We start from the raw sequence: 13,069 nt of genomic DNA, 5'->3' as shown, positions 1-13,069 counted from the left end.
TACCATTTGGTATATGACCTTGGGCAAGTTTACAGTGTTTGATCTCCATGAACCTCAGTTTCCCATCTGTGAAATGGGAATGATAACAGTACCTACTCTATAAAATTTTTGTGGGAACCAAAGGAGACAGTGGAACGTAAAGGGCTTGGCTAGTGAGTGTCCTGTGAATGGAAGCTTCTTGATGCTGTTTATTATCAGGCTTGTCCAGACCAACCTAACTTCTCTTTCAGCTGAGCAAGAGCCACCTGGTCACTCTGGAGACCCCCATTTGTGCAGTTGACTGCCTGTCTGACACTGGGCATGTTTCTTCTCCCAGAGCCCCTCAGAGGTGGCTTCAGAAGGGCCTCAAACTTAGCCAGTCCTGCCCCAGACTCTAACCCCTCCCCCTGGGGGTCATGGCTCTGTTTTTTAGTTTTTTCTTTTAAACAAAGATTTCCAAACTCTGTGGTTGCCTTGCCTAGCTAAAAGGGGAAGAGGGGGATCAGCCCAAGAAGGAGGAAGAAGAAAACAAGACAGACAGCCAGTGCAGTGGAGAGGAGCTCATGTCCAGTCGTCCTGGTCCCTGCAGAGCCAGTGTCCAGGAATCTAGCTCCCTGCCCACCCCCAAGCCCTGCGTCGGCCTGCCGCCTTCCCCCTGAGGCCATGGGCCCAGGGACTCTGCTGATCCTGTTGGTGGCCACAGCTTGGCACGGTAAGAGCACACCTGGAGCCTTGGGGAATTGTGGGGGGTGACGGGGATGTGACAGAGAGGGCTCCTGCGGAAGGACTCTCTAACCCCCTGCTCCTCACTGGGTGTCCCCACTTCGTGCTTCCATCTCCCAAGCCCTGGGCTGTAGGTATGTGGGTGTCTGCTTTGGAGAGGCAGTGGGGGGAAAAGAGGGTATGGATGGGGTGGAACTAGCCTGGCCAAGGCTGTGGATCCATCCCAGCTCAGATGTTGACTGTCCGTGTGTCCTGAACACGTCCCTGATGCTCTCAGGGCTCTTCAGTGTCCACTAAATAGTCAATAGCAAGTTGTTGGGGGCGGTGATGGACTAGACTAAATGGTTTTCAAACTTCACCGTGCATCCAAATTCCCCAGGGATCTTGTTACGGTGCAGATTCTGACTCAGTAGGTCTCAGATGTGACTTGAGATTCTGCACCACTAACAAGCTCCTAGGAGATGCCAAGGCCCCTGGTCCAGACCTACACTGGGTAGGGAGGCCCCAGAGAACCCCTGATGGCTCTGCTGGTTCTGCCAGCCTGTGACTCACTAGGCAGACTAGGCAGGATCTGACTGGGAGAGGCCTGAGAGGCAATGATCCTTCCTTGGGCGGCTTGGGCAAGGGGTTAGAAGGAGACATAAGAGGCTAGCATCCGGGCTTCCCTGGTGGCGCAGTGGTTGAGAGTCTGCCTGCCGATGCAGGGGGTACGGGTTTGTGCCCCAGTCTGGGAGGATCCCACATGCCGCAGAGCGGCTGGGCCCGTGAGCCATGGCCGCTGAGCCTGCGTGTCCAGAGCCTGTGCTCCACAACAGGAGAGGCCACAGCAGTGAGAGGCCCGCGTACCGCGAAAAGAAAAAAAGAAAAGAGTCTAGCCTTTCTGGCCCAGGGCTCAGAAGAGGTAAATTTGGGAGGAGAGGGCAAGAGGCTTTTCCGGGGGAAGGGCAGCAAGGGTCTCCTGGGCTAGAGCTCTCCCAAACACAGGCTGCTGGGGCTCAGGATGGAGAGCTGTGGGGCAGACCCAACCTAACTCCATCCCTCTGGCAGCAGCAGTGACGCAGGATCTCCATCTAGGAGGGTGCCTCACTGGAGGTGAGGGGCTGGGTGCCTGGCTTGTATCTACAGCTGGCCCAACAAACACATTAAATTTTATTGCTTATTTGGAGGGAGCTCAGGGAAGGATGGGGGCTTTGGGTGGGGTGGGAAGGCAGCCCTCAGCTCTGGCCTCCCCACCATCCTGGGGCTGCAGGACCCTGGGGAGTAGGTGCGTCTGGTCCCTGACGAGGAGATGGCCCACTGAAGGTCTTTTTCTGGCCCAGTCCGTCCCACTGGGCTTGCATGTCCGTTCTCTTTTGTTGAGATGTAATTTACACATAGTAGAAAGCACAAATTCTTAAGTGTACATTCGATGAGATGTGACAAGTGTACACACTTGTGTCCCCACCAACTCAGTTAAGCTAGAGACTATTCCCCTCACCCTAAAAAGCTCCGCGGGTTTTATTTCACTGCTTTGTCCTGTCCTCCTGCCCAGAACCTGCCTGTGGGGGACTGTTGGAAGGTGGAGGGGCTATCCAGCATCTAGCCTCAAAGGAAAGAAGAGATGGGGACAGCAGGGTGGAAACCTAAGCTTTCAGCCCAGTAGACCGGTGGTGAGTGGCGGGGGGCAGGGGGCTGCTGTGAGAAAGTTGGGGGACAGGATCAGAGCGCGCTAGCAACCGGGAGAGGCGCGCCAAGAGCCTGGGCTGAGGAGGGAGCTCTGCCCCAGGCCTTGGTCTGTGCTGCGTGTGTGTGTTTTGGGGGAGAGGAGCGGAAGTTGGGGCACATCCTGGGAGCTGATGATGGAGAGGGGTCTCCCAGACAAGTGGGAGGGGGTGGGGAGGTTTGGGGAGATGAGACGGTGGGGTGAAGGGGCAGAAGGGGTCCAGCCCCAGCCCAGGGAGGACGGCCCTACCAGGAGCAGGCTTTTTCTTCCTGTCAGCCAAGCCAGCAGTGGGGAGCTGGGGCGGAAGTTGAGGGTGTCAGCCCTGTCCTGTGTGAATATTTGAGATGACAGGATGAAACAAGAGAGATGCCTCTCTGACTACATTTCCAGGAGGCCGAGGCCAGAGCTAGAGGACAGAGCAGGGGAGGGGAAGGGAGTAGGCACCTGTGAGACCAGGCGGGGGCAGAAGCGGAATACAGAATCACAGAATCTGAGACCAGGGGAGGTTACAGGCATAGGCTGTGATCTTTAAAAGTTAAAGACTTCAGCTATCAGAGTGTCAGGACCAGAGGGAAGGCTAGAAGTGTAGCAGTTGAAGCCAGTAACCCAGGGCAGGAGAGTTGATGAGCCAGAGGCAGCATATCACCTCACTGAATCCTCCTAAGACCTCTCAGCGGTGGGAATTGGGATTCTTCTCATTGGATGGAAGAGTAGCCTGAGGGTCAGAGGTTAAGCAACCTACGCAGCTAGCAGGGGAAAACCAAGTTTTAGACCCAGGTTGGTGTGACCCCACGATCCAAGCTCTTTCCTACGATACAACCCTGCCTGGGGCCCTGCACGGCTGCAGCAGTAATAGGCCAGCACCCACTCGGTTGGGACTTGCCAACAGCCTGCCAGAAATGATGTTTGTCCCCATCCCTGGTGTTCAGCAGCACAGGAGTGCTGGCTACAACCCTCAGGTGTTGGCTTTGATAGTATTCACTCAATCCTTTATGCCGATCAGAAGCTCGGGCAGAGGGGCTGCGCACCTCTGATGGGTACAAAATGAAAACATAAGCCATCCTGATATCATTTGACAGAGAGGATCTTTCCAGTTCTGGCGTCTATGGTGAGGGCGGGGTGGTGGGGCAGTGGATGGAAAGACCTATTTAAGGAACTTTCGTGCAGGACAACGTAGAGTCCCTGAATTTAACTGGTGCCCTCAGGGCTAGCGTGTCCGTGGCCCCATCGCTGGGACAGAAGGTTTAGACTCACTAGGGGTACCTAGTGGGTCAGTGGCAGAGCCAGGACCCACAGCCTGAGATATGCCAATGCCCAGCAGGTGGTACCCCCTGTCCTGGGGGCGAGGGGTTCTCTCCCCGTGGCCGGGAAGCAGAAGTGAGAGCATCTCTGGGAGAAGGGCTGCAGGCTGAGCGGAAACCGGGTCTGGGCCGGGCGCCAGCAATGTGCTTCCGCCTGCACAGGCTGGAGGGCGCCTGGCAGCCCCTCCAAGGCCTTGAATCAGCTCTCACTTCCCTCCACTGCCCCTATTTTAGGCCCTGGAAAAATGCTGACGCTGCAGAGGCGATGGGCCTTCTTCCCGGAGGGCCTGAGATGAGTTTCAAGTTCTCTTTTCTCCTTCAAGAAAATTTTCCTTAAAAGAGATTGTCTCCCTAGTAAACGCAGCAGTGCTGGGATGTCAGGGTGGGTTGCTGGGCGTGGACTAGGTAATAAACATAAGGGCTAACCTTACTGAGTATTTATATTTGGTGACAGGTGATGTTCTAAAGGCTTTCCATGCGTTTAAATCTCCTGGTATCTATCCCAATAAATGGGTACAATTATGGTCCCCATTTTATAAGTGAGGAAACTGAGACACAGAGCCTCTGAACCATCTTACTGTGTTCTAGACCAGACGTCCAATGATGGGAGTGGGCACGACAGAAGACTTCTGAACCTGTCTAACTCTGCTGGGCTAAGATCCTACACTGCTTTTCTTCTTCCCCGTGTAAATTAACTCAGAGGACTCTGCCATGAACATTCCATTCATTTGTTTCTTCCTTTGCTTGTCTGAAGCCCCTTCTTTGAGCTGGGTGCTGGGCTTAGCAGCAGGGATGCAGCCCACTTTGTACATGGGGCTGAAGGAGTCCACTCCTGGGGAGAATGATGCAGTCATTGCCAGTGAGACTGAGGCCAGAAGCTGGGGGAGCCCCCATGGGACAGCGGCTGGGTTGGAGGCCGAGAAATCTCCCATTACCCTTCCATCAGAGACATCAGTCCATCACAGCAGCTTTGGGCTGGGGGCCTGAGCAAGTGACCAGAGAGGGGCAGGAACTTGTTCAAGGTGATCCTGCAAGTCACAGCTGAACCCCAGAACCAGCATCACCCCTGCCAGGGCAGCACCCATCTCAGAGGCAGGGTGTGGCCAAGGCGGTGTCACCTCAGGCCTCAATTCTGTTTGCCACCCCCCCCCCGTCACCAGGTCAGGGGGTCCCGGTGATAGAGCCCAGTGGTCCTGAGCTGGTCGTGGAGCCAGGCACAGCCGTGACCTTGAGATGTGTGAGCAACGGCAGCGTGGAATGGGACGGCCCCATTTCCACCTACTGGACTCTGGACGCTGACGCCCCCAGCAGCATCCTCACCACGAACAATGCCACCTTCCTAAACACGGGAACCTACCGCTGCACTGAGCGTGGAGACCCCCTGGGGGGCAGCGCCACCATCCATCTCTATGTCAAAGGTGAGGACTGTGAGCCCGCTCCCAAGAGGACTAGCCAAGCAGGTCCCACCACGAATGCACAGGAGGGCTGGGCCCTAATGTTAACAATCACAATAAGCCAGCTGCACATTTGCTGAGTACCTGCCACGAACAAGGACCTGTGGCAGTGCTTCTAATTTAACGTTGTCCTCACAACAATGCTGTGAGGTGGTTCTGTGATTCTGCCCATTTTCCAAAGGCTCAGAGAGGTTGAGTCATTTGCCTAAGGTCACACAGCATTAAATAGTGGGGCTGGACCTGGCTTCAGAGCCCCAAGCATCAGCTGAGCTTCCCTGGTATAGTGTGACCTCAGGCAAATGATCAGCATCTCTGAGCTTCCCTGTCACCAATGTCCAGGGAACTCTTGGCCTGGTGGAGGGAAGGCAGTTGTAACCCTGTATCCCCACATTCCCCAGACCCTGTTCGGCCCTGGAGGGTCCTGGTCGAGGAAGTGACGGTGATGGAGGGTCAGGACGCGCTGCTGCCCTGCCTGCTCACGGACCCAGCGCTGGGGGCAGGCGTCTCGCTGGTGCGGGTGCGTGGCCGACCTGTCTTGCGCCAAACCAACTACTCCTTCTTGCCCTCGCACGGCTTCATCATCCACAAGGCCAAGTTCATCGAAAGCCAGGACTATGAGTGCAGTGCTCGGGTGGACGGCAGGATGGTGAAGTCCCTCAGCATCCGGCTTAAAGTTCAGAAAGGTGTGTGGGCCGGGAGGGACAGAGAGCTGACGCCTGGCCTGAGGGGAGGTAATGGGGGAGGGGGGGCAGGGGGGGCTTTGTTTCATCTCTTCCTCCCAATCGCGACAGTGATCTATGGGGCATCTACTGGGGCAAGACGGTAAGGTGTCGGGCACAGAAAGGCAGGGCATACATAAGCCAATAACTCACCGGGCAAGGTGGTCTCAGATCGTGAGACAAGCTGTGAAAATCATTGAGCAGGGAGATGGAATAGAGTGTGTGGGAGTGGGGGGGTGGCTCATGGAGAGAGTGACATTTTATTTGAGCTGAAATGTGAATTACGAGAAGGTGGAAACAGCAGAGGAAACAGCAGGTACATAGTCATGAGCTGGGAACAGGCTTCGAATGTTCCAGGAACGGAAGGAGGGCCCGAAGCTCTTCCACACTCTCAGACGTGGATTTCCCACTCAGTGCCGGTCTGGTGCTGGGTGCTGGGCACAGGAAGGGGGGTAGTGAGCCAGGCGATGGGACATCGTGGTGGCAGGTGCGTGGGACACCTCTCTCTGGGGGGCAAAAATGCTGGTGAAGTCTCACTCCTATTGCCCCTTGTCTCTGCTGGGCTGGTGGACGGGATTCTGGTTTCTGGAAGGATTGGTATGTGTCAGCAGGACCCCAGGCTCGTAACCTGGGCTTGAGACAGGAATCAGGTGCCTGTAATGAGGCCAGGATCAGAGTGGCATGGCTGACCCAAGGCCCTGTGCTCTGAGGCCACGTAACTGTCCAGGAAGTCAAAGGACCCCACCCTGTGGGCAGAGGGAGCCATGAAGGCCCTTTCCCTGCACTTTGCAGAGAGAGTGCTGGGCTCTAGTTCGGCCATGACCCTCTCAGTGACCACGGGTGAGTCCCTTAGTGTCTGGACCTTGAGGAACTGAATTAGGTTATGTTTCAACAATAGCAAAAGCTAGAAATATTCATTCAATTCCTACCATGTTTTAGGCACTGGGCTAGCTGTGAGGGATAGCGTCTTCATGGATCTGACATTTACTGGGGAGACAGACGGGAGAGAAAGTCAGTAAATACCAATTGTGATGATGAAGAAATCAAGCTGAAGAAATATGGGGCGGGGGGGTGGCGGATGAGGCTAATTCAGCGAAACTGTGACAGGAGGCCTCTCCGAGGAATGTCTGAGCTAAAGATCTGAAGGATGAGAAGAGGCAGGCAGTCAAAGCATGGGAGAAGGCATTCCTGGAAGGAAGGGCAAGTGCAGAGTCGCTGGGTGGGAAAGGCTGTGCGGTGGGAAAGGCAGCTGGGGGAGTGGAGGGTGGCAGGTGTCCACGGGTCAGGAGCGGGGCCTGGGGAGGCGGGAGGGACTTCGGGTTTTATTCTGACAGTGATGATGAGAAGCCACTGAATACTGTCACGAGAGAGAGGCATGATCCTATTTTCATTGCAAAGACCTCCCTTCGGCCGCTGCGAGGAAGGAGGGAGGCCTCCCAGGTGCCTGAAGAGGTCCAGAGCAGAGAATGAGGGTGAGACTGGGGAGAGGCACTGGTGATGGAGCAAAGGGGACTTTTCAAGGTCTATTTAGGAGACAGGACTTGTCGTGGGGAAAACTGAGGCGTCGGGGCTGCCTCCCAGGATTTGGAATGGGAGCCTGGCCCATGGCAGGAAGCAGAGTGACAGCTCTGGCCTGGATGTTCATGGGTCCCTTGCCCTGACCTCAGTCATCCCAGGACCCCCGACCTTGACCCTGAAGCCTACAGAGCTGGTGCGGATTCGAGGAGAGGCTGCCCAGATCGTATGCTCAGCCAGCGACGTTGATGTCAACTTTGATGTCTTCCTCCAACACGGAGACACCAAGGTCAGTCCCTGGGGAGTCTGTCCATCCTTCTGACATGCCAGGCCCTGCAGGATGCAGCCCCCAGCCCCACCTCAAGCTGGCTCTCTGGGCTGAGGGCATGGCCCAGACCCAGAGAGGGGAGTGGACTCACCCAAGATCTCACTGCCAGTCAGTAGCTGATCCAGAAGCAGGACTCAGGCTCGTGCCACTAAATCTTGTGGGGGTTGGTGGGAGGAGGCAGTACTCCACTCCCTTGACCCATGACCTTTGCCCCAGCCTGTAGGCAAGAGCCACATGTCAGCTCACTTCTGACTTAGCAAGGGGTTCCTAGGCCACCTCTGAAGCCCAGGAATGTAAGGGTCCTTTCAGAAAAACTCTGGAGAGAGGACAGAAGAGGGGCTCTTCTCAGGAGGAAATGGCGGCTGCTTCTAAGAACATCCTCCCTCCTTGTGCCTACCGTGTGCCAGGCTAGTCCTGTGCCATTTGCCTGCTCCTTCTCACTTACTCTACAACCCTAAGAGCATGGGGCCAGTGTCAGTCCCATTTTGCAGATGAAGAAACTGAGGCTCAGAGTTCAGTCCCTGCCCAAGGAGAGGCAGATAGTAATTCTTAAAGGCTGAGAATTAGAAACCAAATCTTTCTAATTCCTAAACAACCTCAGTATACCATTTCCATTCCTTCTGGCTGCAGCTCACAATCTCTCAACAATCCGACTTCCATGACAACCGTTATCAAAAAGTCCTGACGCTCAACCTCGATCACGTAAGCTTCCAAGATGCTGGCAACTACACCTGCACGGCCACCAACGCCCGGGGCATCCACTCCACCTCCATGGTCTTCTGGGTGGTAGGTAAGCATCAGGGTGGTGGGGAAGGGTCATCACGGATCCTGGGGTGAGGGGGTGTATAAGGGGATTGAGAGAGAGGGAGCTGATGGCAGGGAAGGAGGAGACATTGTTAGAACAGCTCACTAGAATCCCCTTTTTCTGGGCCTGGTTAAGGAGCCACGACACTGACAGCCCTCCCAGGTCCCCCGCCCCCCGCCCCAGAATCCCTCCCTCCCGCCTTGGAGGTCCTACAGTGCATGGCTGCATCTCATTCCAGCATCATTAGTTCTGTTTGGGGATTGGTGTCCAGTAGCTCCCTCCTGGGCTTCACTGTTCACTCATTCATTCCTTCCTTCATGCCTGGGAAACTCACATCACAGGGACACGTGAACAGACAATGATCACCCAGTGCGGTCATGGGGGAAGTGTGGGGTGTCCTGGGAACACCAAGCGAGACTCCCAACCAAGGCTTGGAAAAAGTGGCCTCTAAGCTGGGACCAGAAGAATGCAGGTGGGTTAGCCAGGCAGAGGGGTGGAAAAGGAAGGGGAACAGCACTGCTGGCAGAGGGAACAGCATATGCAAAGGCTCAAAGGCAAAGAGAGCAAGAACATGTGAGACATCCAGAGAAGCTGACAACAGCAGGGACATGAAGGGGAGGCAGGGATGGTCACAGGAAAGCAGTGCTGAAGGTAGTGTCTGAGGGCAAATTGGGTGGGGAGTTTGCATCATATCCGGTGGAGGTCGTTAAATGTTTTAAGAGGAGAGTGATGAGATCAGATTGCACAGAGGGTCCACTGTGTGGTGGTCAGGAACCCGCACTCCTGGGGCACATTCCAACCCGGCTCCACCAATGACTTAGGCAGGTTCCTTACTCTGTTTCCCCATCTGCAAAATGGGGATGCTAACAGTAACTATCTCATAGGATTGCTGTGAGAATTAAATGAATATATGAATATATATATATTTGAAGTACCTAGAATAGGACCTGGCATACAGTAAATGCTAAGTGTGCATGAGGAGATGTTATCTGAGGAGGCTCAGCCCGACGCCATGTGGATTGGATGGGAGACTAGAGGCTGGAGACCCATGAGGGCGGTTAATGCAGTGGTCCAGGCTAGAGATTGCGAAGGGTGCTGGACCACGGCAGCGGCCCAGGAGAGTCTGTCATCCAGAACGATTTCGGAGGGATAATGGACTTGGTGACTGCTGGGATGAAGGGGTGAAGGATAAAGGAGCCAAGATGACTCCCGGGTCTTTGGACAGAGTGATTGGGTGAGAGGCAGCAGCGGCCACTGGGCTGAGAATCCAGAGCTAAGGGGAGTTTCTTCAAGGTGGGGACAGGCTCTGAGTCACTTCAGTCTGGCCACACCTCATGTGTTAAAAGTTATGGGAGCCCGAGGGGAGGCGGGGAGGGGGGAGCATGAGAATCGCTACCCTCACAGCACAAACAACGCATTAGGCTTACGGAAGCACCTAAGCTCTGCTGTGGGCCCATCCTACGCCGGGAGATTTGAGGGCTAAGGCAGGAGAGGAGAACATCGAACCGTCTCCCAGTTTTGGATTCTAATCCTAACTGTTTTCTAGTGCAGACATACAGTAGTCACTCAGTAGATGTTTGTTTTCCTTCACACATGGCCGGATACTTCTCAATGCTGAGAATACAGCTACAAATGAAAGAGATAGAAAAACCCCTGCCCACTTGGAGTTTGTACTCTTGTTGGGAGAAGATAGCAATAAGCAAAATAAATTATAAAAAAGCAAATCAGTTTGATAGGGTTTTCAGTTTAAAATAGGGTGATCATCAAGGAAGATCTTACTGGGAAGCTGACATTTGAGCAAAGACTTGAGGTGGGTGAAGGACCAAGCCGTGTAGAATCTTGGAGAAGAGAGCTTCAGGCAGAGGGCAAGCAATGTTGTTAAGGCAGGTCCATGCTCACCACGTGCAAGGAGCAGGTCAGCCAGTGTGGCTGGGCTGGAGCTCAAGAGGAAGAGCGGTAGAAGCTGAGGTCAGAGGTGAAGGGGAAGGTCCCCGTAGGCCAAGGTGAGGACTTGGGCTTTTCCTCTTGAGAGAGATGGGGTGCCATTGGAGGGTCTGAACAAAGGAGTGACATCATCTGACTTGGAGGTAACAAGATGTAACATGGCTTTCTGGTGCTCTGTTGAGGACTGTCTATAGGGAGATGATGGTAGAAGCAGGGAGAGAGGAGGCTACTGCTAGCCTGAGCTAGAGGTGATGGTGGCTTGATTAGGGTGGTAATGGTGGAGGTGGTGGGAAGTGGCTGGAGTTTGGATGGATGGATGGATGGATTGATGGCTAAGGGGATAAGAGAGAAGAAAATAGCCTTGCCCTAAAAGCTCACAAACTCAGAGAGAGAAGACAGCTACCTAAAGGAGGAACCAGATACATGAAGTAGTGTAGATGTGGTGCCTAATGAATGTGTCATCTCAAAGGGCAGCAGAGGGTACCATGCTAAGTGAAATAAGTCAGAGAAAGACAAATATTGTATGATATCACTTACATGTGGAATCTAAAAAAGTACCACAAACGAATGAATATAACAAAAAAAAGCAGTCTCACAGATATAGAGAACAAACTAGTGGTTACCAGTGGGGAGGGAGAAGATGGGAAAGGCAGTATAGGGGTAGAGGATTAAGAGGCACAAACTACTATGTATAAAATAAATAAGCTACAAGCATATGTTGTACAACACAACGAATATGGCTACTAATTTATAATAACTGTAAATGGAGTAAAACTTTTAAAAATTGTGAAGCACTCTGTTGTAGACCTGAAACTTATCAAATATTGTACATCAACTATACCTCAATTAAAAAAAAAAAAGCAACAGGAATCCAGAGGAAGGAGAGCTCCCTTTAGCCTGGAGTGGATGGGTGGAGTCTCCCTAATGGGTACAAGTCTTGGAGAATGAGAAGGATCTAAATAGAAGAGAGGAAGAATATGGGGTTCCTGGTGCAGGAAATGACTTGAGCACAACATCCAAGGTTGGAATGACTGTGGTGTGTTCAGGGGACATGAGAACATCGAGATGGGTAGAGAAGTGTGTGTGTGTGTGTGTGAGAGTGAAGTGGGGACGTGGCTAGATGGGCATAGGGAGACTTGAATGAGAAGAGCCTTGAATGCCAAGCTGAATAGTGGAGGTGATGGGGAATCACAGGGAGCTTTTTGAGCAGGAACAACACAGGGTAGAAGAGTGAATTTTAGATGTCATAGAATTGAGTAAGAAGAGGAGCCCTGAGAGATCATCTGGTCTTTTTGCAAAGCCTTGGGATTTTAAGAGGGTATTAGAGTAGCTTCCATGAGAGGCAAAGAGAGGCTGAATGGATGGGGGTTTTTGCACCTCTCCTTTGCCTACAATTCAATCAGAGCAGCTTGATTTTAATTCATGCATTTACTTAGAAGAAACCAGCCAAGACTCTTTCAGTTATAGGTACTAGAAATCAACTCAAACTGGCCTAATCAAAAGAGGAATTATAGCTAAAACCCCCATGGATATGAGCTTCTGGTATCGTTAGATTTAGGTGTTCAGGTGTGGACAAGAATCTGTTGCTTCCCAACTCTTAGCTCTTTATTTTTCTTGCGGGGCAGCACCAAGTTTGGAAACCCCAGTGGAATGAAAGCTTCTCTTTCCCTCGAGTTCCAACAAAAATCATGGAAATTAGAGTCATGGACTCACATGCCTGGCCCAAAAACCAATCACTGGTCCCAAGGGGACAGATTACCCTGATTGGCTGGCCTGGATCACGTGCCCACTTTAGAGCTGGATAGGGAAGCTGCATTGACTATACTACTACTGAAAAAAGGGGAAATGGGTGAGAGCGTATGGAAAAAAAAACACCTGACTTTTTTTTTTAACTGCTAGAAAAATTTCCATAAAGTTATAACAACATAGATATATTCAATCTCTTCGTTACATAAATAAAGATGTAGAGGTGCCAAGGAGGATAGGAATTTGCCCACGTTGTCCCAGGAACTCAGTGAAGAAGAGAAGAGTTTGGAGCCCTGGGGGTGGTGGGAAAAGAGATGAGAGAGGGCAAGTCTGGGTTATGGGCGGGGTCTGTGTGCCTGGCACATGGTAGGTGCTCAGGGAGGGCCCAGCTGAAAGACTGGCTCAATGGGTGGATTGCTAAATGAACACACACACTGGGGTATCTTCCCACTAATGCCAGATCTCTGTGCATTCTGCTTTCCAGACAGTGCCTACTTGAACTTGACCTCTGAGCAGAACCTCCTCCAGGAGGTGACCGTGGGTGAGAAGATCGAACTCAAAGTCAAGGTGGAGGCCTACCCAAGCCTGCAAAGTTTTAACTGGACCTATCGGGGACCCTTCCTTGGCCACCAGCCCAAGCTCAATTTTGTAACCAACAAGGGCACATACAGGTATCACCTATTAGCTCGCATCCGCATAGCCCACAGCCAGATGGAGCACTTCAGCCGGGAGTCAGGTCACTTGGGGCCTATCTCAACCTTGCTGCGTGACCTGGAGCGAGTCCTTTCCCGTTTCTAGGTCTCATTTTTCTTGACTATGTAGAACCTCGATATCAGTCATCAGTGTCTGAGAT

General features: G+C 52.9%; 1 protein-coding gene across 1 annotated transcript in view; it reads left to right on the top strand.

Annotated features, from left to right (window-relative positions):
- The first annotated feature begins 539 nt into the window (after nt 1-539).
- Nucleotides 540-13,069, top strand: part of CSF1R (colony stimulating factor 1 receptor) — a 29,484-nt gene continuing 16,954 nt past the window's right edge. The window contains exons 1-6 of the mRNA XM_079917727.1: nt 540-691; nt 4,866-5,123; nt 5,558-5,842; nt 7,546-7,682; nt 8,352-8,511; nt 12,701-12,887. Of these exons, the coding sequence (XP_079773853.1) occupies nt 643-691; nt 4,866-5,123; nt 5,558-5,842; nt 7,546-7,682; nt 8,352-8,511; nt 12,701-12,887 (1,076 nt within the window). The 5' untranslated portion in view covers nt 540-642. The remainder of the gene's footprint in view (nt 692-4,865; nt 5,124-5,557; nt 5,843-7,545; nt 7,683-8,351; nt 8,512-12,700; nt 12,888-13,069) is intronic.

Source organism: Stenella coeruleoalba (genome assembly GCF_951394435.1).
Source record: "Stenella coeruleoalba genome assembly, chromosome: 3".
Lineage (NCBI taxonomy): Eukaryota > Metazoa > Chordata > Mammalia > Artiodactyla > Delphinidae > Stenella > Stenella coeruleoalba.
The sequence above is the reverse complement of the archived record's forward strand: the minus strand, read 5'-3'. Positions and strand labels throughout refer to the sequence as shown.